The sequence below is a fragment of the Echinops telfairi genome, unplaced genomic scaffold, assembly GCF_000313985.2.
Source record: "Echinops telfairi isolate 266 unplaced genomic scaffold, ASM31398v2 ScPeMD7_31;HRSCAF=116, whole genome shotgun sequence".
Classification (NCBI taxonomy): Eukaryota; Metazoa; Chordata; class Mammalia; order Afrosoricida; family Tenrecidae; genus Echinops; species Echinops telfairi.
This window is the reverse complement of record NW_022103928.1, coordinates 63,585,076-63,612,301: the sequence shown is the minus strand read 5'-3', so window position 1 is coordinate 63,612,301 and position 27,226 is coordinate 63,585,076. Positions and strand designations below refer to the sequence as shown.

General features: G+C 52.5%; 1 protein-coding gene across 1 annotated transcript in view; it reads left to right on the top strand.

Annotated features, from left to right (window-relative positions):
• CACNA2D3 (calcium voltage-gated channel auxiliary subunit alpha2delta 3) overlaps positions 1 to 27,226 on the top strand; it is a 982,973-nt gene that overhangs the window by 867,738 nt on the left and 88,009 nt on the right. Inside the window, exon 30 of the mRNA XM_004702433.2 lies at positions 25,609 to 25,670. Coding sequence (XP_004702490.1) covers positions 25,609 to 25,670 — 62 coding nt within the window. The remainder of the gene's footprint in view (positions 1 to 25,608; positions 25,671 to 27,226) is intronic.

The window sequence follows — 27,226 nt, the reverse complement described above, 5'->3', positions numbered from 1 at the left end:
CCCCCAAGGCTTTCTCAGCCACAGACTCCTCCCAGATGCAGGTGTGAGGCTATGGCAACCGAGGGGGCAGAGAGAAGTGCCGGTTCTCCCCCAGACGTCTGTCCATCGCTTCTGCATTTAGTTTGCGCTTGCTATCAGCAAGTGGGGGGTTAGGACCCCCGTCCCGGCTTGTTTTGCTGTATTCTGCTTATGGGATGTTTCTAAAACCTTCATGCAAAAGGGGCCATGGGCCTCTGTTCCACAAGCTCGCCCTCCTCCAGCAGGGAGCCCAAGACAGCTGTGTGTCTGCCCTTGGAGGGATAAATGGCTATTGCCACGAATTCTGATCCTCTTAACAACACTAACTTTGTCATTTAATAAGGGAGATTATTCCGTAGATTTAAAACCAGTTAACACATTTAAAACTTGATAAGGCCTGGTGATCCTGCTCAGTTTCCTGTTCTCCGGTGATTAAAGCAAGCCCAGAGCCGGGCTAGGGGATCTTTTCCGTGGTTTGAGCAATGCTGGCTGTTTCTCCTGGTAATGCAATTAGGAACTATTGGCCCCAGCTAATGTAACTTAAACAAAACATGTTGTCCTCGTCAAACTTGTTCAAGTTGTTAAACAGGCAAAGCCTTGTCCAAAAAAAAGTTGAAAAACAGGGGCATATAGTGTTTCCATGGAAACTCTGTTAAAATACTGATTTGTGGATATGATCATAATCAGCTCCATAATCTAATATGACTGAATTAAATGAAAAAGAATCTCAGTTATGAAGCAAGCCCCCTGTGCAAAGTCTTCTTACACAGGCAAGAAAACATATGGATCCTGGCGGACATGATTTCCAAACTGCTTGTTGGCGCAGGAATCGAGCTCGCAGACTCCAGGGCTGCCTGCCACCTCCCCTCCAGGGATTGTTCCCCAGATTTATAACCCTGGGATTACGTGGGTGAGCAGTCACTGACCCTGCGATGACATGGGGCTCTGCAGCATGTGTCTCTGCTCACCACACAGCAGCCCATATTGTTCGCATGGTCTTCTGTGAGAAGGGAAGATGACCCGTGTTATTTAACGGTTTGTGGGACATCCAAAGATTAAGCTTTATTAAGGTCATAACTTCTCACTGCTAATGGGCTCTCAGTGGAATTTAAACTATGGGGCTGCAAACAAATGCCTTTGACCTCCGGAAGGAAGGCTGCTGAGCCCAGACCGGGCTGGGAGGCCCTCACGTCGTGGGCAGAGGTGTCACAGATGTGCACGCACCACCAGGGGCCCAGCTTGCACCTGTCTGAGCCACAGTCGAAGTGGAAACTGCTCACTGCGGTATCAGCCAGACTCTGGCATGATGGCCAGGAAGGCTGTCTTGGAGCAAACCGATGACTTTGACAGCTGGTCCACCCAGGAAAGTTACCGATGGGATCTGTGGGATCCGTTTTTATAGCGCCCCGGCCACTTGCACACTCGGACGAGGGTCGTCCACCAAGTGACTTGGGAAGTTCTCTGCAGCGCATCTCTGAATGCACCTGCACAGGTGTGTGGGCACGTAATTACCTGTGCGTGGTGCCTGGGTTCCCGAGGTCACAGTGTGGCTGAGGCTCAGCTTTCCTTCAGGACACAGGTGTAAACTAGAATCTTGCAAAGCTCTGAGCCTGGCACAGGGGTCAGGGACTGAGCTCCCCATGCGTTCTCCCCACACACCTCCCAGATGAGCGCTTTCTTATGGGAGCCCAGCCCCGCTTCTCGACACCCGATTTCCTGCCTGCCTGCCTTCACTCCTCATCTTGCTGATGAGCCAGTTCTGTGGCAGAAGGACCCCTCCTGGCACCATGGCAGCAGTGCTCTGCTGCTAACGGAAAGGTCCAGACTTCAAACTGTCCCACGGCACCCCGTGAGGAAGACGTGGCCGTCAGTTTCCACCAGGGCTTTAGCCTCGGAACCCGATGGAGCAGGTGGGTCCTGTGCTGTCCTGTAGTGGGACTGTTAGCCTGATGACGTCACAGGGGTTGGTGGGGCTTGGGGAAATAATGGAGGAGGAGATTTCAGAATCAGAAACTAAGTCGGACTCAAAAAGCTTACAAAGAGGACAGCAGGACCCTGGTCCACCCCCCACCCCCCACCCCCAGCCCTTGAGCTCATTTTGGAGAGAGAACAACTTCCGAGGGTTACTGTCTCTACTTCTTATTAGCAAGGTTGGGCTACTGTTTCCACTTCACTTTAGCCATTATTTACTTCCTGGAATGAGCCCAGCATTCTGGTCACCCTTTCACTGAGTTACTTTTCTCAGGCTGCTGTAAGGTAGGAGTGATGGTGGTGTCATGATTACACATCCATGTGGTTGGCAGTTCAAAACTACTAGCAGCTCCTTGGGAGAAAGACTGGTTTCTACTCCAATCAACAATGACAGTCTGGGAGGGACACCGTGAGGGTTGGAGTCACTGTGAGTCAGCACGGACTCCACGGCAGGGAGTGTTCTGCTCTTGAAGCTGTAATGAAGCACACTTGCTTTTACCCAGTATTCCATGGTCCTGCTGACAGTAAAAGATCCGTCTGACTGCTGGGGGCATGAACAATGTACGTCTGGCAGTAACAAGTGCCCAGGTGTAGGCTGGAGTGTCACTGGCTGTGAGGGTTACAGTTGTGTGTCAGCATGGCTGGGCCATGGTTCTCAACAGTGTAGCAGTTAGGTAATGGTCCAGTCATCCCCTGTTTCCCCTAATGCTGTTTTCCCGATGAGAGCATTGTCTTCGGAGCCCAGCCTTGTCAATAGGCGAGGAGCGGGCACATCATAACCAGAGGACTTAAAATATCCAAATGTATTCCCTCCCCCACCCCCACCCCGCCAGCGCGCCCATGCTGAAGGCCAGAAATCCCCAGTCCAGTGGTTAGCAGGCCTTTGCTCTCTCTGAAGGCTCTAGGGGAGACTCTCTTCAGCTCTTCCTGGATTCTAGTCATTGCAGGCAATCCCTGGTGTTCCTTGATTCATCGATGCACGTTCGGGTCTCTGCCCCTGTAAGTACATGGCTCTCTCCCTCCGTGTCTTGTGTGTCTTCTCTGTATTGTGTCAGGACTTGAGCCACAGTGAGTTCAGGGGCCACCTGCACCTAGTAAACTTCATTGCCACCAACCTCATCTTCAAAAGCTAGATTTCTAAATGAGGTTGCATTTTCAGGTACCTGGGACACATCCATCTTCACGAGATAGGGTTCAGCCTCGTCTCCATCCCCTGCACAGATGTGTGTCTTTCTCTCACAGTGTTGGGCTCAACTGGACAGTTGCTCATTTTGGTCTGTCTGTTCATTTGCCTCCTTCTGTCCATAAGGTGTGTCCCTCTCCTCATCTCCAGGGTGCCCAGAGCCACCTGTCCCTGTCTTCAGATCGGTTGGTGTCCCGGGGCAGCGTGAGGATGCAGGGAACCGGTTAGTGGCCAGGCAGGGTCCTTGCAAGCTGGGCAGTCTGTGACCAGGGAATGAAGCTGGCACTCCCTCATGAGCAGAGGCCCTCCTTGAAGCCCCAGTGAGTGAGTTTGTTCTGATGAAACTTTCTGGATGCGCTGGTCCTCACAGAGGTCTCCACCACACCCAGCCACCTCAGTATCGCCCTGCCTTGATGTCAGTGTGCGTGTGCAAGGGAATGTCAACAAACCCGTGGGATAATTATAAGCTAATGGAACTTTTCACCAAACCATGTGAGGCCCCCGAGTCCTCGTGAGAGAGCCCGACAGAAATAACAAGCAGTACCCTTTCCTCGGGCGGGCTTCCTCTGGGACAGGCTTCCCTCCGCCGTGTGTGGCCAGCCCATGCCTCCCCTTCCCTGCGCCCACCCCAGGAAAAAGGCAGGGCTTTCTGCTCCCATGAGGAGTCACACTCTGAGAAGGCCACCAGGGGCCGCTCCGCCCGTCCCCTCCGGTCACTGTTTATTGGAATCCGTCCGCTCAGTCGTAGTGACCTTGATTTTGGTTTTGGTACGTTGTCTCCAGGTGGCCCCAGTGACTAAGCACTTGACTCATCAAGATGCCAGTGTGGCAAGTTCACCCCATGGGGCTGCCCAGGTCAAGCACCTGCACACTACTCTGAAAGGGGACGCTCTGGGGCACCCTGTGGGTGGGCGGGGGCTTCTCTCTGCAGCACGTGTTCACTGCAGGTCGTCACCAAGTCCGAGCCGTCAATGCGCCCGCCCGCCCGCCCCGCCGCTCCTCATTTGTGACATCCGTAGGATGGGCTCTGTGGACCACCATTCCTGTTCTAGACTTGTACAAACCTACACTGTCGGGCCACAGCCAAGGGGCTTGCCCTGCCATCAGGGTCAAGTACCAGGACTCTAACCAAGTGGATTTCAGGCCCGATGGCACAGTGGAGCCCAGTAGGTGTCACGGTTACGGAGCACAATGTTAGCAGTTCAGAACCACCAGCCACTCCCAGGGAGAAAGACGACACTTTCTCCTCCCTGTTAGGATGTGCCGTCTTGGAAATCCACAGGGGGGCAGTGCTACTGGGGCCTACAGGGTCGCCGTGAGTCAGACTTGTGGGTGAGGTGTTGGGCTGTGGACTGAAAGGTTGACAGCTCAAAGCCACCAGCCGCTCTGGGATGGAAAGATGAGGCCGTTTCACCCCATAAAGCGCTAGTGTCTCAGAAAGCCTCAGCAGAGTACGTACAGATCAGAACGGACCCGATGGCAATGGGTTTGGTCGTGATTGAATTGCAAAGAAGCAACAAGGCAGTTTGAAGAAGCCCCTCCCCACCCCCCAATTGCCAGTTAGGCTCTCAGAAGAATCTGAAACTGGCCCTGACGGGGCCCACTCCACAGAAGTGACTACACGCCCGTCCATGCGTGTCCTTTAGGAGCTAGGATGGAAGAGTTCTTTTGCTGGAAATTCTCTTACAAACAGGGCCCCCACCAGGCCCCATCTGGTTGGCTGTGCTCTGGGCAGAAGTAATTATTTTTACGAGCCATTATTCATGTCTAGTCCACCTAAGGGCCACCCCAAAGAATGTTTCTCCAGCTATTAAAGGCTTTATCAGGCACGCAGTCTCCAGTCGTTTCCTTGAGGGTAAAAGAAAAAGATTCCTCTTGAAGTCTGCCACCTCCAAGGGCAATTTGCTGCCCATTTCAGGGCCTCGCTAAGTGGTTGGCACCTGAAAAAAGAGCCAGGTCGTTTTCTTTCAAGTGCAGCCGGAAAATGGGAGTCAGGAGGGAAAGTAGGGATGCAGGGAAGTCAGCCCCTGCAGCCCAGGGAACATTCTTGTTTTGTTTTGAGCTGGCAAACCTCAACACGCTCAAGCAGCGTTTTGTCAGATTTCTGAAATGCTGAGCATGGCACTGGCCCAAATGAACGTACGTGTTGTTTTAGTGCTGGGAGAGATTTATTTGAGTGTACAGATGCAGCCACTACAAAAGGCCCTTTTAAGCTACCAGGGGGCTCTGGTTCAGGCTCCCTGACTCCCAGCAGCCCCCGCCTCATTTCAGGGCCCTGGTGTGTGCTGGGGAACAGCAGCCTCCCCTCCCCCCTCTTCGTCTCCCACGGCAGCGACATCAGTGCTGACACTAATGATAATTAAGATGGTTTGTGCAAGAAAGAGCCGTTTGCAAGGCCGGTCCACAGCCCGCCTGGAATTCAAAGCCAATGCTGCTTGAGAAAAGAAAATAGGCCCGCTCTCCACCACCACCCCCACACCCCAGTCTGAGCCCCAGTTCCAGCAGGGCAGCCCTGAGAGTAGGGCTTCTTTCTGCGGGGCCCTCCACTCTACAGCCCTCCCTTTGCTACTCTACTCTGAGATGGGAGACCCATCAGCTGAGAGGAGCCTTGGGGACCAGTCTCTTACACCTTAGTCGGGGCCAAAATAAACGACGGGTAACTCAGAGGATGCCCTGGTGACAGGAGAAGTTTGGCTGAGCCAGAGCTGTGCTTCAAGGCCGACGAAGAGGGGAGTGGCAGAGAAATTGGCAGCGGGCGGAGGGCAGGGTGGGAGAGGATCCTCCCCAGACCCAGGAGCAGAGGGGGACCTGGAGGCACAGAGGTGAAGAGCTAGCCTGCTGACCAGCAGGTGGGGGATTGGGACCTGGCCTGAAGACCACCACCCAAAAAACCCTTGACCTGACAGCCTGTGACAGTAGCGACATTGGCAGCAGTGTCCCGCGGTCTGCAATCAAGACATTTTCTGTCCCACCCCACCCAAGGCCCCCTTTATCAGAATCTCCAATTTACTATCCTGGAGTGAAATTCCTCAGAGAATCTGTGACCTGTTCACGCAAGTGCGCTATGGGCAAATCCAGTGGAGGGACCCAGCTCTGACCTGGAGACGGGCGTGAGCAGTGGGGTACCATCATCCATCTGTCCGTCAGTGGCTCGCAGGTGACTTCCTGTGTCAATGCCCCACTGGATGGAGTGCAGTGATCTCATGGGCATGCTCTGTAGAGGCAGTGACTGCTGGGCGGATGTCTCACCCGAAAGCGAGGCTGCCGTGGGTGCTGGGCTTCTCAGCAATGGTGCGGTTCCAGGCACAACAAAACCCACCCCTCTCCTGCCTCACAGGACTGTGGCTACAGTTCTAGAGACTTCCACGGGGAAGACAAACTTGGGGACTGTAAAGTGGAGTTCAGCCCAAGGCCCAGGTAGGACCGAGGCTTTCCACACAAATGCATCTGGGACCCTGAGGGGCACGGGACTGATACCGTGATGGACTGTCCAGTGAATTCCAGGACAGTGACAACTCCCAGGTGTCTGGAATGACAGTCAAACATGGCTAGGAGCTTCCCAAACAACGCCTAGAGGGGGATGCAGCCTCATTGAGAAACACAGGGAAGGGCAGTGCCATCCCAGTCAGGGCGATGGAGTCAAAACCCCATTCCTCCAAGCCCTAGCAGCTGTGTGGCCTTGGGCACACCCTTGACTGCCCTGTCCCTTATCTTGAAAATGGACAGGTCGCCTTCTTGCCGCTGGGATTGCTTCCCGGGTAAAAGGAGTCATGTCCCTGTGAGCGCCCAGCTGCTGGTCTTCCTCTGTCAAATAGGACCCTCCTGTATAGAAGCTGCCTCCTGCACCCTTGGGGAAGGGGCCCGAGGACATGGCACGTTAAGCATCGGGCTGCTAACAGAAAGGTCAGACATTTAACCCACCTCTCGGTCAGAGGTCAGGAAGATGCAGCGGTCTGCTTCGTTCACAGTTTACAGCTCTAGAAACCCACGGGGCAGCTGGGCCTGCCCTGCAGGGTCACTGAGAGTGGGAACAAACGGACAGCCATGAGTCTGCTGGGACCCTTGTGTCATTTTCCTTTCCCTCCCCATGTCCCCTCCTTCTTAGAAGGATGTTGTCTTGGTGCCCTTTGGAAGGTCTCTTTTGGACCCACTGCCTGGGTTCCCAGGAGCGCCCCCCCCCCTTTCTTCAGGGTGAGTTAGCGAGTGCGAAGGCCCAGAAGGCTTTGAAAGGGGCAGGGAGTCTCCTTTAAGCTCTGGTGGCCTTCTGGAGACTGCTCAGTTCACAGAAGTTGGAAAGAAAAGATATTTGAGAAAAACCCAAAAAGCTTATGAGGTGATATAGGGACTTACCGATCTCCTGCAGCACATGAGGTGTCCCGGTCTCTCCTCCAGGAACGAGTTCATTAAACACATCCTCTTTGTAAGTACTACTTTCAGGCAATTCCCTTTGATCCATTTATTATAGGTAGTTCTTTTCCACGTCTACTTTGAAGTCAGAAAGACCTGGGCCCACTTCCTGGTCCCTTCTGAGTCCTCACAGCACCTAAAATAACAACAACGAAATTCCTTTCCATCCTCAGTCCTCCAGCTTGGACCCTCAGAAGCCCTGGTGTCCCCTGCTGTCAAGCAGAGGGGACAGTGACAGTGCCCACCTCATTAGCTAATAGCGAGGTTTCTGGCAGGTCATTGGCATGGGCACATCTTGGCGGAATCATTAGTGTTCTAAGTAGTGGTGATCATGCAGGCTGGGGCATCTCGCTTTCTTGGAACAAAACCCAAAACCTGCTCCCTAATGTCCACTCAGGTAGCATGGCGCCTCCGTGGCTTAGAAAGAGTTCGCTTCACGGGAGAGAATGGCGTTCACCTGGGACCTCCGATCTTTGGAGAAGCGATGGATGAGTGATGTCATGAGCCAGCAGTCTTGGCAAACTACTAGGGACTCTGCTCCAGGGGGATCAAACAAGAATGCAGGCTATTAATCTCCACCTGTATTTGATGCACCCCATCCTTCCTCTGTGTGCGGGGCTATGTGTGACTCTTGCGGACTGTTTACTGGCTAGTTCATGATGCCCATCAGTTCATTTTACTCTGACCTGTGAGGCAGGCAGAGTTCAGACCCAAGTTGGTACATTTTCCAATCCCGACATAAATATGAAGAAATAGAAATAGAATGACAGCCAAGAAACAACTAAAATGATGTTAAAACCAAGATCCTAATAAACCAATGATAAAACTTAATTGGCATTTATCTGAAATGTGATTTGAAAACCAGGGTAACATTTCTACCCAGAGTCAAAAAAGCTCTGAAGAAGAAAGGCCTGTCATGAATGCCGTCCTTCTGCGTGCCCCGGTGGTCAGCATGCTTTGCCGTGGGGACGGCAGGGCCAGAAGGGTGTTGGCGTCGCAACAACCCTGAAATGCCAAGTTTCATCTGGACTCTGGAGGTTCTGTAGTTGAAGCCGCACAGATAATCCATTAACAGAGCACAATGCTAGCTATCTACTAGTTAATGAATTTGACTCGCCTAAACTCAAGGCGCTCTGTAGCCTGCTGGTTTTCAGCAGTCCATTGCAGAAGAGCACCTTGAAATTCAGGTTGGTCTAACTAGTTGGCATCTAGCATTGACTGCAAGGTCAGCAGCTCAAAACCACCGGGGGATCTTAGGAAGAGGGAAGAGGCTTCCTCCTACCATAAAGGTTGGCCTTCTCCGAAGGCCACAGCTCTCCTCTGGTCCTGTCGGGTCACTCAAGGGCAGTGAGCTTCCAGTCAGCGTAGGCTGGGAGGGGACTGGGAGGAGAGCTCAGAGAAGAACAGGCCCAGCCATCGCCATTCTTCCCCTCCTTCCCTGGATCCCTCAGGGCCTGAGATTTGAGATTCAGAAATCTAGCATTTGCTCCTTTGTGCTGTGAGCTCCATCAGCCCTCCCTCCCCATGGGCCTGCAGTGTGGAATGCTTTCCTTGAGGGGATGGAGGGGAGCCAGGGATGCCAGGGAGCTCGGGGAAGAAAAATGCTGGTAACAACTGTATTTCTAACCATAATCCCTCGCCGCGCTGGAGGGGCAACAGATTCACCACCTCGTGCCTGGAATGCAGTGCCTTGCTTGCTCATGACTTCTTCCCGGTTTTATTGGGTGGCGACCAGCCCCAGCTGCCAATGAGTCAAAGGCCCCCTGTGAGCACATGCATTCAAGTGGACCCCTAGGGTTCCAATGGCTGGGTTTTCCAAAGAAGACCACCAACGCCTTCCAAGGCACCTCTGGTTGGTGTTTTAGGGTACAGAAGAGACCCCATCTTGGGTATATTTTAAAGAGAACATGTAGTAGGTCTTTAAAGAGACAAAGACAACACAGACATAGACAAGGTATCAGTCTGATGAGTGAGAGGTTGAAATGGCATCCAAGGCTCTTAATTGAAACTCGAGATAAATGGAGGGGCATAAAGGAAACGGTCACAAAAGCATGATTGGTGGTAGATCATGACGTCACAGTCACAGGTGGGAGACAGAAACGGGGCAGGACCATAACTGGGGCATGCACCGTGTTAGATAGAAGGTCTCACAAGGAGGGTCCAGGACCATCAGGGGAACGTGTTAGGGCACGACTCACTACGGTACCACCCCCTTTACAGAAACCTCCATCAGAGACCAACCTAAGCAAGCCCCAAGAGAGACCGCGCCTCCAAGGTTGGCCTGAGAGGGGTAGAGGCAACCCACTCTCCAAGTCCCTCTACCTGAGGACAGGATGCTCTCCAGCCTTGGCCAGTGGTCAGGAAGCAATCGGTGCAGCTCAGTCTAGGTGGGGCCACTGCTGTTCAGTGCTTTTGCCAGTCGGAGCCTAGAAGGTAAGCTCTCCTACACTGGACACCGATCTCCAACCCTTCAGTTAGTAGATGAGCGTGTTAACGGATCGTGCCCCCCAAGGACTACCAACTGCTTCCGAAAACACAACACCCATTGCTGTCAAGTCAACGCAAGCACACAGGGTAGGACTGCCCCATAGCATTCCTGAGGCTATGACCTGCAGGGGCAGATGGCTGCCTCTTTCTCCCAGGCAGCTGCTGGTAGATTAGAACTGCTGACAGTAGGTATGGCTCGGAGCTGACATCTTTAACTAACTATTGTGCCATTAGAACTCCTTGATGAATGCTCCTCTCCCCTCCCCTCCTCTCCCCCCCCACCCTCTGCCATCAAGTCAGTGCTGACTCATAGTGCACCTCTGTGCTTTCCGGAGACTGTAACTTTCGATGGGAGTAGAGAGCCCAGTCTTTCTCCTTTGGCGCTGCTGGTGGTTTTGAACTGTCAACAATTCTGATCACAGCCCAACATGTAACCACTATACCACCAAGGCTCCCTGATGACTGCCTACTGGGCACCCTAACAAATCTTTTAGTGTGCTTAGATTTGGTTCAATGTCATTTGAGCAGGCCGACCAGGTAGCCTTACTTACTGTTGAGGTTTCTGTCTATGAAAAGAAGTCTCAGGCTTGGCTTGGCTGAGAAGAATTTGGACTGCCCTGCCAGGTCAGAAAAGGAATTTCTGGCTTTCCCTGCACCCTCACCCAGCACAGGGGCCTGACCAGTGTAGCCCGTTCTGAGAACTTGTTCAAGATCCCAGATGAGAGGACCGGCTGGTACCAAGCGTGTTTGAGTCTTTGGGAGCAGTCACTTAATGACAGAAGATGGCTTTTCCATTTGCAACATCTGCCTATTAAACTAGGAGACAGACTGGGGCACTCACATCCACAGCTGATTTACAGATACTCTGAGGTTCTATGATTCCAAGACTTTGGAGAATTGGAGAAAAAGAAGCTCTTGGTTACCCCAAAGTGCTGACTGTCTCTCTCTTACCGCCCTGCCCCTCCTTCCCTGTGTCCCTCCCTGCTCATCCTCACCTTGTATGCAGCTGGCTGCTCTGAAAGGCTCTGCTTGGGCCCGGTCGGCTGCAGTTCTGCACATCTGCTACCCAGGTGTTGGAGTTTGAGTGGGGATCTAGATGGCTGGAGGGGAGCGGGCCTGCTGGCTCTGCCTTCCATGGCTGTCTGGCCTTGTGAGCACGGGCAAAGCCACGCAGTCGGTCTTCCTTTCCATATCAGAGGAAACAGACTGGGGACCGGCTGGAGGTGAAGGTCCTGCTGCAGCTCCATCAGGAAGGCGTTCTGCTCGTGCTAAGCTGTCGCGAGCACAGCCGTCGTGTGCATGTTTGAAGCCCCCGGTTCTGTCCTGGAGGTTGTCTGGTAAAGGCTGGGGAATTTGGCTTCCTCACTGGGGTTGGCCACACAGGTGGTCCTAGCGTTCCAAAGATTCCCCCAAATCATGGCCAGCTTGGGTTCTGCATGTGTGAACGGACACTTACCCCTTCCCTTCCCTTCCCTCTCCGCTCGCGCAGCTGTGGTGAGCACTGGGTCGACTCTGATGAGTGGCACAGACGTTCTGGATGGTCTGGGCAGGAGCTCTCCCAGCAGCCCAGCCAGCATTCAACTGAACACGTCTAACGCGGAAAGAGGAGGCTGTCTGCTGAGAGGAAATGAGCAGATGCCGCTCTCAGCATAGTGTCCACCCAGCTCATTGTCCATCAGTTTCCCTGCTGTCAGAATTCCCCTGTGGGCCAGGTCCTCTCCAGGCGCGGGGAACACAGCAGTCAGCGAAACAGGTTCTGTCCTCAGGGAGTCTGGTGGGGATGAGAGGCAAGACATGAATCACATGTAGTGTCAAGTGGGCGTCCCTGGGTGGTGCTAATCAAAAGGTGGAGGACAAAAGTCTACCTAGAGGTACCTTAGACGGGAGACGTGGGGATGGACCTTGAAAATGTCAGCCGTTGAGAACTGTGAGTGCCAGCCCGAGCCCGAGCTTCCTCGGACACAGTGGGCGGATAACGTCAGTCAGATGCTCAGCTGCGCTGCCCAGGCGCTCACACCTAAGAACAGCCGTGAGGGTGACCCAGCGCCCGGCGGTGCTTCCTTCTGTGGTTCAGGGGCTCCCTGACACCCACAGCACCATCCGTCTTGATGGAGGAGCTCCTTGGTTTGGATAAGACCATGAGATGTCCTGTGGATTCGATCTATTACCGACTTGCAGCAAAAGAGGGCACCACCCGCCCGAGTCTCCGCAGTGTCTCCGGAAGGGAAGTTGGTGGCGAGGATCCCTGGAGGGTTTGGCATCTGAGCGTAGGTGGTTTGAGGTCAGTCTTTCAACCTGGGGATCTGATTGCCATTCTCTACAACTGGTGGACCTCTTGAACGGGGAGCATCAATGGTGGTTTCCTAAGTGAGCAGTTCCCGGCTGAGCCATCTCGTATCATACCACAGGGGCTGTTTGATTAATCTCTTGTTCAGATATATCAATTCGGAGGCATTTTTCTCAAGCAAACCATGCAATATTTTCACCATTTTAGAGCCTTCTTTCTGGACAGGAGAGTTTGGGAACAAGCCGGCAAACCACGAAGGTGATGTGAAGGTGAGGTACAGGCAGTTGTAGCTCCCCGTCCTGAGGGCTAACGGGCAGTGTGAAGGAGGCTGGGTGCTCACAGGGCTAAGCTGGCCACAGAAGACACACCATGGTGGTTTCAAGGCAGCAAGGAGCCCTGTGGTGTAGCAGTTAGGCGTCGGGCAGCAAATCACCAGGCCAACCGTTCAAAACCACTAGCTGCTCAGCTGGGGAGAGACCAGGCTTCCTACCCATGAGGAAGTCCACTCGGAAGCCATGTCCAGGGTCGCCCCAGGGTTGCCGCGAGGTGCGTGACCTCGATGGCCATGAGGGTTCCTATCTCTCGGGCATAGGGCCTCCAGGTGCAGGGGGGCATTTCTTTGTAAATCTGGCAGTTCTATCAGAATGCTATGAATTTCACAAAAATGAGAGGCTTACCTATAAAAACTAGCTTTTTCTTTTCCCGGCTTCTCCTGACCTCGACACAGCACACGGGATCTCAGCCGTGTTGACGCAGGCAGACGGCAGCTGGGCTGCGCCGAGTGTGGCAGCTCCCTGGTGGCCAGGCCTGGGACCACCCCAGTTCTTGGGCGGGGGGCTGTGGGCTGGGCGGTCTGGACTGGGCTCAGCTTCCCTCTGGGGAGCTGGTATAGTTCGAACTGTCCTCCTCGATGACCAGCAGGGTCCGCTCCTGGGCCTGGGTCGTGGGAGCTTACAGTGGATTCCGGTGCAGAAGAGAGAACCCTTCCCCTGGTTACCTGGGTGGTTTTCCTGACAGAAGCAGACCCCCAGGCCTCCCTCTGGCAGAGCCATGGACTCAACCCAAAGAGCCACCCTCTCCGTGAGCAGCTCAGCAGCCCACCATAGGTGGGTGCCCAGTGGGCGGCTTCCTGGCGCGGTACCACACAGTGCTTTGCCTCAAATACAACATCTAGCGAAGGGGTGCTCGGCAGTACGCGTCACCGCAGTCTGTGATGGGTTTTTAAATGTTTGGAACCATGGCCTTTAATTTGGTTATAATCTCTTTGGTAGTCATTACTAGATGATGATCTAATAAGAAATTATTAACTAGGGAGCTATCATTGGGAAGCTTATAATTTTGTTAATGGACATTTATTTTTGTAGGCCTGATTAAAATACAATTAGGCCCAAAGATGAAATGTTTTATTCTGAAAGGCTGACAGGGTGGGAATGGGCTGTAGGAATAGCTTGGCTTGAACACGTTATTGCAAGAATATTTGAAGAGCTTCGTGAGCATGAAATGACCTGTCTGAAAGCAATTCGATGCCAGCGCGCCGGCAGCATGGGAAAGCCGAGGGGATACTGCGGGAATATGGGATTCCTCGGATGACATCTGGAAAATGCATCCAGATGACCTCCAGGGTGAAAGGAAAGCGGTCATCCCTTTCCACAGCCATGCTCACGCTCTTCCACATTGATGCAGTCAAGTTGTTCACATGCAGATGGAGGAAGCATTCGTAATGGGCGCTCACCGTGCTGTCCTGAAGGGGCGTCTCCAAGGGAGGGCTGACGGGACCAAAGACAGCCATCAGGAGGGAAAGAGAGGCTACACGGATCCCGCTTCCCCCGCCCCGTACATTCCCTGGAATCAGTCACAGGGAGAGGGGAGGGCCGGTTCCAGATTAAAATAGGCCCCCACGTCTCAGCGTCTTCAAAGAAAATCTTCTGCTATTGCGTTGTCAGTCGAGTGATGATGTGAGCCCTGGTTTCCCTCCCTGTCTCTCACCACAGATATGGATCATGTAACTGTGTCATTTAAAAGCGTGTATAAGAAAGACTACTGCCTCCGCCCCCCACATGGGGAAAACTTCACAAGTGAAAAACGTAATTGGTTACGGGGGTTACATCTAAAATACCTCATCCCTTTTATCATTGTATTTCTTCACTCAGCATAAACTAAAATATGAGGTGTGTCTGCTGCTGTGAGAATTTCCTTTTTCCCCGTCTTCTTCTTAATTTCTGAAATAATACCATACCTTGGAGATTAATGTTCAGGCTTTACCAAGATTAAAAAAACCAAATACTTCTTTGATCTGAACTGTTTTTCAAAAGGTGGTTGCTGCTCCTTCCCCTCCCTGTAATCTTTTAAGAAAACCTTCAGATCTGTCAGCCTGACACCCAGGGAGCCCTGAACGCAGCTGCCTTCTCTTCCCCTCAGCCTCCCAAGAGCCTCTGTTCTCAGTTTCACCCAAATTAGTCCCAGGATTTCTGTTGTCCTTTGTGCCCAACATTCCATCATGCAATTCATTAAAATGTTCACATGAAATATTTAACAGATGAGTTATGTCATAATCCACATGGCGGTTGTAAATTGTTATTCATGTGGTAAGTCATTTGTCCTGGACGTGAGCAGACCTCTGGAGTGGGTGCATGGTTGACAGGGGGAAGGTCGGAGCTCTTTTCTCGGCGCTCCAGAACAGTGGCCGTCTTCCAAGCCCTGGGTTAATCACGAAATATTCCAAAGAAGTGACATGCAGACGCATTGTTAGTTCGACTTGCAATTAGCTATTTTGAAAACAAACAGAAGAAGATGTTTCAACAAATGTGGCTTGGGGACAGCCATTACGTCTGACCATTAATTAAGGCAAGTTGGATCCACATGTGTCAGGCCTTGTTCCTATCACAGCTAGCCGTCTTTGCGATTGGAAACCGTGGGAGGAAAGCTTCAGAGCCCTGTCCGAGGGGGACTGAGGGCAGATGGGAGAGATGGACCCAGCCTTGCGCAATCAGCCACCGCCGCCCTGCTGAGCAAGAGTTCCATCAGGAGGGGCTGAGTTCCTGGATGAGTGGCTTATCAAAGTCCGCTGCCCTGGGCGTGGTCCCAACTCACAGGGACCCCATGACAATGGGTGAGTTTGAACTGCCAACCTTTCAGTTAGAAGCTCAAGAATAACCCACTCGCCTCCTAAAGAAGTGCCCATCTAGAGGGAAGCAGACCACCCATTGAGGAGTCCTGACCACCCGGCCTTTGGTCAGCAGCCGTCTCTTCTCACTGTACCCCCAGGACTGCGGAGATCATGTGTAGCAAGCATGTCTGTAAGGAACTGGGATTCCAGACTCAGAGATGAAACACAGAAAATCCTTAGGAGACACCTTCTTCTTTATTGGCTGGCATGCCCCTACCCAGGGATTGAACCTATTGGAAGACACCTCCACTGTCTGCCCCACAAGAGCAGACAGCTCTCGGAAGGAGCCCGGAACTAGCCACATGCCACTCGTATTGGAGCCTTGAGAAGCGCTGTGGCCGATGAGCCCATGGGGCTCATGGTACCATGGTTGGAGAGTGCCGCGCTTTTTTGGTTTTGCCCTCAGATCAGTCTGGTCATGTTCTGAGCAGGTCCAAACAGCCACAATCAGAGAAGGGGCAGGCAAGAGGATCGGACGGATCATCCTCTCTCTGTTAAGTCCGAAGGGGAAAAGCAATCCGTGCTGAGAATTTGCTTTGCTCAAAAAGAACCTCTGCCTCGGCCTCGTTTTGCCGGGACGGCACGGCCTCTCCTCCTGCGAGGTGTTCGGATTGTGTCAGGAACGTTTCTTAGCCGTGGGCAGCTGGTGTTTACTGATCCCGACATCATTTGTGCTCAGTCTCAGCATGCTGCAGTGGCTTGGCATTGGTTGGCACTGCATTGAGCCAGCACCCCTGTTGGCAGTGCCGCAACAGCAAAACAAAATGTCCCCTGGCCCCATCTTCACGACCAGCCATTGCTGTGCCTGAACCCTTGGCTGCAGACCCCAGAAAAAGTGTTCTCTTGAGCACTTCCCACCTCAGGCTGTCTTCCTGCGCTGCATTAGGGAAGGTTGCGTTTTCTTCAAGGGCTGAATTTTAGAGCTGGGTCCCTCGGCCTTCTCCCAGCTCCATCTTAGTCTGGAAGCTCTGCTGAAACTTCTCTGCCGCCAGTGCCCCTACTGGTATTTCAATCCCCACGGGCCCACTGCAGGACCGCGTGCTTCTGACAGTGTGCCAGCCCCCAGTCTGACCGCCTGACCGCCAGATGTGGGTGGAAGATACACTTAGTCTACAGTAGATGACTAGAGATTAAAAGCTCTGGGCACAAAAATCAGGCCAGTGTCTATACCACTATTCTCCTTTCAGAGCATTTTGATATACACCCTGTTGCACCAAATATCATTTTTCCACACTCATCCTGTTGGGAAGCTGCATGTGGCACGGCTGGGCTGTGTAGACAGAGAGAGGTGAAGCGATTTACCCAGATTTACCCAGGAGCGCCCAGCAGTCGTCTTAGAAGCAGGGCTTCCACCCAGTGATCCTGGTCTCAAAAACAGAAACAGCCCCTAATTGTAACTCACCGCTGCCCGGCCCTTTGCTGCCCTCTGGATGAGCTCTCTATGAGTGTGGGGGCGTGTGCTTGGCCGAGGGGCCGGGCAAGGGGAACAGGAGTGCTTGTGGGCCAGGAATGGTGGACACGCTTCCAAACCGGATTTGTACTCATAGGGTATGTTGCAAGTTGAGGCCAAGCCCAGGAAAATTATTTCTAAATGAGTACAATATGAAAAAGTTATTTTTTATTTCTAATTTTACATGTAATATTGTTATTTGGTGAGTTTCATATTACACTTGAATGCATGTCTATTAACGTGATAGGAGACACATGCATGGTTTCATCTTGAATGCATTTGAATATAATAGCACTGGAAATGTAATTTGTATTCTCAAATTTTATAAAGCAAAATAAATAAATCTTGGGGGTGGTAGCCACATTGAGCACATTGCATTGATTTCTTTGGGTTTCTGTCAAACTAATGGCCGACTTCCCCTTGCACGCCCAGGTCCTCTTCTGCTGGCACCCTACGTGATCTAAACCCTCTGCACCTAAGGCCTCCTCCTCTCTTCCCCCTCCCGGGAGCGGGGCCGGAAGGGGTCTGCATGAGCAGGTTCTGTGGAGAGCTCTGTCCTCCGGCCTCAGGGAGCACAGGGCAGGCGTCCAGCCCCTCTCCATAGCTCTGCTGCACTTACGTCCCCATTGACTGTTCTCCAGCATCCCCCAGTCACGGAGCAGCAGGGCTGTTCAACAGAGTTCTCTGACAGGTGGGAAGGCTCGACAGCTACACCGTCCGAGGCAGGAGCGTCTACCCCTGAAGGCTTGCCATGTGGCTAAAGCAAGTGAGGACTTCATTTTAATCCATTTGTCTTCATCAATCCATTCATTTAATTAATCCATGGATTATTTATTTAATCCATTCATTTAATTTTAACTCATGGCCGGGTGTGGCTGGCTCAGATAGCACGTGAGCACAGCATTTGAGGTCAGTGACCTTTCCCCAGATTTGATTGCAAGTTCACTGGCTTTCTGTCCATCGAACAGCTGGTGAGTTTGGGTGCTTGGAGGATCCCAGACCTCTCAGCTGCCAGCAGGCAAAAGTGTGAGCCTCTCTGCTGGGCTGTAGCTCCTTCCCAGGCCCGTGTAAGGTGATGGCTCCTCACCCCTGGAATCTCACTTGTAGGTTCCTGAACAGAATGGAAGGAAGGAGAGGAGGAGGAGAAGGGCGCAGAAAGAAGAAAGGGAGGGGAGAGGAGGCAGGAGAGGAGTTAGGAAGTTGGGGAATGGGCAAGGTGGTGGGCTGCTGTGGAGTGGATCCTGACTTGTCTGCCGCCTTTCTGCGTCTTGAGTGGCAGAGCCCTGGTGGCTCAGTGGCTAAGCATTCAGTGGGCAGAAACCACCAGTGCTCAGAGGCACAGAGATGTGCCAGTCTGCTTCTGTAAAGATCTGCAGGGTCGGAAACCCTAGGGGGCATTCCCTCCTGTCATCTGAGGCGGTCTGTCATCTGACAGGAACTGGGGTTGCCTGCATGGTGCACACACCCATCCCCACGCATGCCTGAGTCCTGGGAAGAGTGGCCTGGGATGACTGCCCTGAGATGGAGATTCCCAGCAAGGAGCCCTGGGGCTTGTGGGATCGGATGGCAGACAGCAACTACACCAACTCCAGAGAAAATACGCTGATGATTTTCTGGACTGCCTAAAACATTTCAAACCCAGGAATGGTGTTTTTATTTTCTGTACACTCTCCTTGGGACTTGGATTTCACGAAAGCATTTTCTGTCCTTGTTTTCTTTATTAAATTAGCAAGACTGACTTCAATCAGAATGTACCGTGATGGCTTGAGATGCTGTCAGAAGAAAGCAGACAGGCATGAAACTATCTCAAGTTTCATTTGGGATGTTGGGAGGGTTGGGGAGGGCAGGGCACTTGCTGAAGTAATAATGTTTTCTCTGATAAAGGATGAAGGGGGTGGGGTGAGGGGGGTGACCAACAAGAATGTGGAACAAAAAGAGAAAACTAGCAAAAGGTAGCTAAATATTTTCTGTGTTCTTCTGAATATAGACAGCCATCCAGCCATTAGATGCTCATTAAATGCTTATTAGATGCATTGGAAGGTTTTTCCCCTGGTGTCTCTGGGGTTTTCTTTTGTTTTTGTAGTAGTAGCTGTTGTTGTTGTTGTTGTGTGTGTGTGTGTGTGTGTGTATGTGTGTGTGTTTGTATTTAAAGTCACTTCCATGCTTAAGAGGTAAGTATGCAGATGTACCTAGGGCCAATGGCAGTCTAACGCCTCACATCCTCTGGGTCTCCCACTTCCAAGCCCCTTTCCTGGAAAACTTTTATAGTAGACTTTCTAAAAATATGCATTCTGAAAAAACGTTTCAATGGCTTCTCCTGGTGTTGTAGCAAATGTGAGCAGCCTGTACTCACCGCAGGTCCAGATAGTGGGTGTTTTGCAGTTGGTGGATCATAGCGCCCGTGCTGCAGTGACTCGATTCTGCCCCCAGAGCCTGTATATGAACAGTCGCTGAGTAGTTTACTGGCATGAAGAGACTGGATTTGTCCACGAGTCACACTGTGCACTGTTCCTGGTTGCCACCTATCTTGGCTTCACATTCAAAAATCATTCACAAGTTTGCCTCAATCTGAACAACTAGGTCCCCCTTCCCATTCTTCTTAAAACTCAGACTACACCACCGCAAAAAACCATTGTCAGGAGCCTGGCTATGACTTCTACCTTATTTGACTGAGCAGAACCATTCCATGGGGTTTCCAGTATGGAATCTTTACAGATGCAGGCTGCCACATCTTTCTCTGGAGGAGTGAGCAGTGGATTTGAACTGCTTACCTATGGGTTAGCAGCCAAGTGCCTTAGCCACTGCATCACCAAGACTCCTCAATCCAAAAATCAAATCCCCTGCCATGGAGTCAGTGGGTTTCTGAGACCATTGCTGTTGATGGGAGTAGAAAGCCCAGTCTTCTCCCGAGGAGCTGCTGGTGGTTTCGAACTGCCGACCATGAAGACTGCAGCCCAACTTGTAACCACTCTGTCATCTGGGCTCCTCAGAGCACACAGAACACAAAGAATAATAAGCTCACTGCCATCCAGTCGACTCTCATAGCTCAACCCTGGAGGACAAGGTAGGACCACCCTTGGAGGATCCGGAGAGTGGAAATGTTAGCATTTTTCACCTGAAAAGTGGCTGGAGGTGGTTTTGAACTGCTGAGTTTGTGGTTGGCTGCCCAGGCATAACCACGATGCCAAGGACGCCCCCTCAAAACAGACCCTGGTCTTTGAAAAGACTTCGTCCCTTGACCTGTGTTGTGGCCCTGTTTGGATTGCCGTCCTTCCTTGGCGCTTGTTTTCCATGAGACCGATCTGCATACTACCTCTCGCAGAGCCCCTCAATGCCCGCTGCCCCGGGCTCTACGCTCGCCTCACTGATGTAGTCTCTTCACCGTGTGCCACTGGAGCAGTACCGTGGCTCGTAAACCCCGCGCCAAGGGCTTCGAGGCGACCGTGAGCTTCCTTTTCTTCCCAGTTGGCAGAGAGCTCAGTGAGAGAAGGCCCCTGAGCGATGGTCATGAAGTTGCTCCCCCAGTGGGATTCTGTCTCTGGGTCATACGGGATTATCTTCGTGTATAGGTGAACGTTCTGCAGACTCAGATGTGTACGGGGAGCTGGGGGTAGGACTGTCTGGAAGGAGTTAAAGGAGAACCAGCCACAGCACAGCCAGGTTAAATCACAGAAGACCAGTTGCAGCCAAGACCTCCTAGAAGCCCCTCTGGTAATGGAGTGGAGAGGGCCGTGCCTGGGGAGCGCGGGCGTGCTGTCTAGTTTGGGGCATCAGGCCTGGGGAGAGGATGCAGCCTGCTGGAGGGAGATCAGAGGGAAGCGGCCCGCATGATTAATGGCACGGAGGGGATGGAGGGACTGACTCATGAGCGAAGATGAAAGCGCTTCAAGGAGCCGGGGTGCAGGACCAAGTGGGGCAGATGATAGCAGCCTCCAAGTATGCGGGTGGATAAACACCCAGGGGGAGACAGGCTTCTCCAGAGGTTGCGAGGGGCTCCAAGAGGGTGGCAGCTAAGGCGTGGGTCTTTTGGGGAAGGCTCAAGAGATGCTGGATGTCAAGGGGAACTCTGGACTGTTGGGATTTGAAACCATGTGGACAGGTCACTGTGGGGTGACTCCTTCAGGGAAACCTGCTTGGATCCCATGAGGCCCAGCGCCCACCACGGCTGTTGACCTGGTGCCTGAGTGGCTGCCTCAGAATTACTCTGATTCCGGGCCCGAAGAGGACTGAGAAGGAGAGACAGACAGAGAGGCTCACCCACAGGGGGACAGACAAACTTAGTCCCACCCTCCTCTTAGATGCCAAGTACTAGATGTCAGCCTTTTGAAGCCATCTGCTCTGAACATTGCCAATCTGAAAAAGAGGAAGACCTTCGACAAGCGGGTCGACACAGAGGTGGCATCGATGGGCCCCAGCATGAGGGCATTGGTGAGGCTGGCGTGGCACGGGCCCTGTCTTGTTCTGTTGCACATGGGGTCACCAGGAGTCAAAACACACCCAACGACAACAGCAAGTGCCCTGAAAAAGGATCCTTGGTGGTGTAGTGGTTAAAGCACTCCACTGACAACCAGAAGGCCCATGGTTCAAACCCACCAGCCCTTGCAAAGGAGCTAGGTGTGGCAGCCTGCTCCCAGTGAGGTTGACAGCCGGAGAAGCCCTGTCCTGAAACATATCCGTAGAGCAGTAGAGACGCCATGGAAGTGGGTTTGGGCTTTCCTGTTTCTGAGGTCGTTTTCACACATCTCTTCCTATTTTTGGTAAAAGTTAGAAACACTTGTCCTAAGCCCCTTGTTGAGTGAGACAGGACCTACACGCCTATATGCCTGCCAGTGGAGCTGAATGCAACCCAGCAGGCACCCTGGCCCATGTGCAGTTCCCTTGGTTGGCTCGTCCCCCGCAGGGATACGGAATGCAGGTGTTGTGGAAGTTGTGGCTGATGTGAGATGTCACTAAGAAGCCCTCAATCCTTAAGCAACCTTCTCAGAGAATTCTCAGAAATTGGCTCGAAGATAAGGAGGGATGGCTTTGTCAAAAAGCAGCCCCCTGAGAGTCAAACCCGCCTGACAGTCGGGTCTCAATCACCAATTGGCTTGAGGACCATGATTTTCAACCTGAGTGCACATTTGAATCATCTGAGGTTCATTAAAACTCCTCATGCCTCAGTCTCCAAAAGGTTCTGATTCAATTTGTCTTGAAAGGTAGGAGCGAGGCACCCCGACAGAGCTATTTTCCCGGGGATCCTCCTGTGTCCTCCTCTCGAGAAGAATGGACAAATTCTGTGTTGGAGGCAGTAACAAGTCCCCTGAACGTGACTTCTCCTTTCTCGCTCTCGGGCACCATCCCTGTGTTTGATCCCATTGCTGCGACCATGGTGTCAATCCATCCCATTAAGGGCCATCCCTCTCCTTTGAAAAGCATGGTGTCCTTCTCTGGGCATTGTCCTTCCTGATCTCCTGTCCGGAGTACCTGAGCTGAAGTCTCGCCAACCTCCTTTCTAAGGGGAATGCTGGCTACACCTCTAACATGGACTTGCTCATTCTTCTTGCGGTCCAGAAGATACACTCTGCCCTTGGCTGACACCTTGATTGGAAGGCCACCATTTGTCTTTGGTCTCCCTCGGTGGCTGTCTAGCTTCCGTGCGTGGGTGAAGCCTTCGAGAATGACGGGGTTTGGGTCAGGGGCACCTTGGTTCTCCCGCTGGCAGGTACGTCTTGTCCTCGAAGAGGCCTTGTGCAGCAGCGTTGCCCGATCCCACAGGTGTTGGCTGCCATGGAGGAGGCTTCCGTGGGCATGGATGGCTTAGCCAAGTCAACTTAAATAGTTGCCAGCTTCAGTGTTGTCTCCGTGTGTCCTGACGCTGTCTGTTGGTCCAACCGTGCGGATGCGGTTCTCTTTATGCTGAAATGTAACCAGATGGAAGCTGTCGCCTTTGAAGGCCCTTGGTACGGGCTGCATATGCGCTTCACTCTCCACAAGCCAGGGTGTGTCATCTGCATGAGTTCACCATGAGCCTTCCGCTGGGCCCGATGCCTCCTCCTTGGTCGTGGTCCTTACTCGAGGTCGAAGTGGGAAATGGTACGGCCTGGAGGAATGTCCCCTGACCTCAAGACGCCCCTAGTTGTGGTTGGACAGCTGCCCCTTGGTCCATGTGAAGGTTCTTCAGGAACGCGACGAGGGCTCCAGAATTTCCCTTCTCTGCAATGTTAGGATCCACTCAGTCCAAGGCCTTTGTGAAGCCAGGGATATCAGCAAGGATATCCTCGTTTTACATCTTACTCTGAATCTGGCTTGAATGTCCATCTCTGCAATTTGACTAAAATATCATGAGAAAGTTCTCTAGTTAGTTTAAGCAAGCACCCAGCAATCCTCCGGCCACTCAGGACCTCGCTGTAAAGAGACACCTGTGGAGCAGCAGCTAGTCCCTGCCCTGTAGGGGCCTCTGGCTCAGAGGGAGGAGGACACCGCTGTGCCCCCCGGGACTGGTCTTGTTCTGAGCATTGCAGTCATGAACAGTTCTACTCTACCCCAAAGCCTGCAAACATATCTCCCAAGAGAGAAGGTAAGTTTCCAAAGGCAACAGTTTAGTTATGACTCAAGGGGGTTTCAGCATGATGGCACACAGATTTGAAAAATAGTTCATGACAAACCATAGGACCCAGAAATACCACTCATCGGTATGTAAAATCCATTGCCATCAAGTTGATTTCAAACCACCAGCACTCCAAAAATAAAACAAAGGTTCAAACAAAAAGCAAAACTTGTACACAGATGTTCCCAGCAGCAGTGTTCACTGTCGCCCCAAGGTGCAATCAGTTCATAAGCGCACCCACTACTGGATGGATAAGCAGGATGTCGTGTGTCCGTACAATGCTGCGTTACTCATTCTAGAAAGGAACGATGTGCTTGCATGTGCTACAGCATGGCTGGACCTCTAACATGGTGAGCACTTGAGGTGCAAAAAAGTCAGACCTCAAGGGCCACATATTGTTTGATTCCATTTAGATCCTATTCCTGGACTAGGTAAATCCCGTAGAGCAAGGAGCAGATTCGTGGTTTCTAGGGGCTAGGAGAAGGGGACAGCTGACTTGGCGCAGGTTTCCTTGCAGGGGGATGAAGTGATTAGACAACAGTAGGAAGACTGCCTGCCCCGCCTCAGACCCTTCAGAGGGTTAAGAGGTCAGTGGTTATGCTCTGGGCAGTGCATCGCACTCTACAAAAGATCTATGAGCAATCTTGCGGCAATTGTGTCCTTTCTTTTGATGCATGTTCTCTCTTTGATTGAAGTCACCATGGGTGTTCACCAGTAAGTGGGGGAAAGTGAGTGACGTAAAAGAGAAAGACCAGTCCTGGTGGTGGGCGGCTATGGGAGCAATCAATCGGGAAGGTCGTGTATAAAGGACAGAGACCTCTCGAGGGAAGTGTTCTCCCCAGCAGGCTGGCCTTTCCTGCCCGCAGTCTCATTCTCTTGGATCAGTGCTCCACGTGCCGACCAGGGCACTTTCTGAGGGAGTGTCAAGCGTTGCCTTGTCTTGCCTTCGTGGGGAGAGCGTAGTGAGCCTGCTCGTGCTCCAGTTCTGTTCCGTCAAGCTCCACTTCCCAAAACACCAGGTCTGTGTTGGGTTTGCTTCTCTCGCTTTCGTGCACTGATTTGGAGTTGGCCCAGATGCTATGGGCCCCACAGGACAGAGGGGCACTGCTCCTTGGGTGTTCCAAGACTGTCAATTTTCTTTGGAGTGGACAACCTCTTCTTTCTCCTGTGGAGCAGCTGGTGTATTTTAACCACTGACCTCATGGTTAGCAGTCTAATGCTTAACCCACTGGGCCAGTTCACGCCTCTCTCAGCAGCCCTTAGCACCCAGCATTTATGTAGAAGGCATTTTTGCAACAGATTTACAGTGCCTGTGCCCTCTTGCCAGAGTTCTAGAATAATAGGGGACCATCCAGGAGCCATGGTATGTCTGGTAAGTTTTGAGCTGCTAACCACAAGGTTGGTGGTTCAAGCCCATCAGCCGCTCCTTGGGAGGAGGAGGAGGCTTCCTGCTCCAGTGAAGGTTGACAGCCTTGGATACCTTACACACAGTCCCTGTGAGTCAGCTTTGACTGATGTCAGTAGGCAGGAGACCTGCTGAGCTTCGTCACATCTCAGTGAAGCCATGTCCCTCCACCTCACGGCAGCCTTGTGACAAGCACGTTTCAGTCTCCTCTTTGCAAACGTCAGTGTGGAGTACATGTGTGAGACACTCACATTCACACGCAGCAGGAGCACACAGGGAAGCAGCAGCAGTCGTGTTGTCTTGGTTTCTGTTCTGGTGTTCGGCGCATGCAGACGGGGGAGGCGGGGCTGCGCACAGGTGGATGGACTGTAAGAACACGTATGACATGCCTCCAGGAGCCATGGGCTCTTTGCTCAGCCCATGCCGCCTCAGACCTTCTGTGCATACAGGTCACCTTGGGAGTCCCTCCCAAGAGACAAGCGCGCTCAGCAGTGGGTGTGCTGCTCTGGGAGTTTCTCTCTGACATGGGCTCACCTGACATCCCTTACCTCAGCATCGTGCCACGGAGGATGATGGTCAGTGATCATCGTCAATGCCTGTGTCAAGGGCTCTCTCACACCTTCTCTTCTTTGCGGTTTGTCCCAGCTGTCGGCATTCAGATGAAGCTCGAGTTTTTCCAGAGGAAGTTCTGGACTGCCAGCAGACAGGTGAGTGGCCCTCGGCCGATTGAAGCATCCACAGCACTTGTCATTCAAGTGGTCACGTTCGGTCACCGGGAGCCCAGGCGTGCCAGGCTTCGGATGCCTGTCTGTGGACACGCGCTGCGGGTGCTGGGTTGCCTTGGGTTTCAGTGGGGAACAGAGAGCTGTCGGCATGGCGAACACCACACGCTGGGCAAACCAGGAGATGTGCTCCTCGGTGCAGTCCCAAGTGTGAAATCAAGACAGCGACCTTTCGGAAGACCTGTCTCTTTGAAACACCGGGCTTTGCGGGACTTCCACTGCGAGTGCCTTCCCGTCCTGTGGTGATGCCGGGGGTTTTATTTGTCTTTTGCCCATGTCTCTGTCGTAGTGCTGAAAGTCTCTGCGTGATTAGTGTTGGGGGGACGCTTTTGTCGACCAGCCTGCCTTGGAGCGTGTGGGAAGCACCCCTCATTCCCGTGGCTGTCTTCTGGCACGGGGAGCTCAGGCGGGAGTCGTGAAATGACTTGGCAGAAATGGCAGCGCGTCAATTGCGCGCCGGGTACCTAGCTGCTAACCGGAAGGTTGGTGGCGAGAAGGCTGTCCTTGGAAGGGAGCTGTGACCCCTGCCTGTGGACTTCATGACCCAGCTACGTCTGCTCTACCCAGCGGGCTTGTTCTGGGTAGAGATTGACTTGATGCTCCCTAAGGACAACCACCTCCCTCTAAATGCTAGGGCCTTTCTTAGACTAAGACTTTGTTTTATCATTTTATTGGGGGCTTGTGCAACTCTTATCACAATCCATCCACCCATCGATTGTGTCAAGCACATTTTGTACATTTGTTGCTCTCATCCTTCTCAAAATATGTGCTTTCTACTTCTCATTTTCCCCTCCCTCCTCGCCCCCGCCCCATGAACACTTGATAATTTATAAATTATTATTATTTTGTCATGTCTCACACTATCCGATGTCTCCCTTCACCCACTTTTCTGTTGTCCATCCCCCAGGAAGGAGGTTATATGTAGATCCCTGTGATCGGTTTTTAAACCCACAAACAAAACCCACTGCCCAGGAGTCCACTCCGGCTCATAATCACACTGTAGGACAGTGTAACTGCTCCATAGGATTGTAGGGAGTTATGGGTTGTACCGCGAATCACAGGTCAGCAGTTCAAAACCACCAGCCACTCTGAGGGAGAAAGATGAGGTTTCCTATTCCCATAGAGATTTATAATCTTGGAAATCCACAGGGAAGCTGTACTTGCCCTCCTGGGTCACAATGAATCAGCGTTGGCCCAAAGGCATTAAGGTGGGGCGTCAGATACTGTACAATTCATGGACACGGACTGCCTCATCTTTTTCCCAGGCAGCGACAGGTGGGGTTTGAACTACCGACCTTCCTCAAGCAGCCCAGCTCAGTGCTCCGCAGGCTGTCTGAGCCCGTGAGCCTTTACAGGGGCAGACAGGCTCCACTCTGTCCTGTGCAGCGGCTGGCAGGTCTGAACCGATGGCCTGGCAGTCTTTGAATGCTGACCTACAGTCCTTTTAAGATCCTTTAGGAAATCATAAAGTAAGAACACGA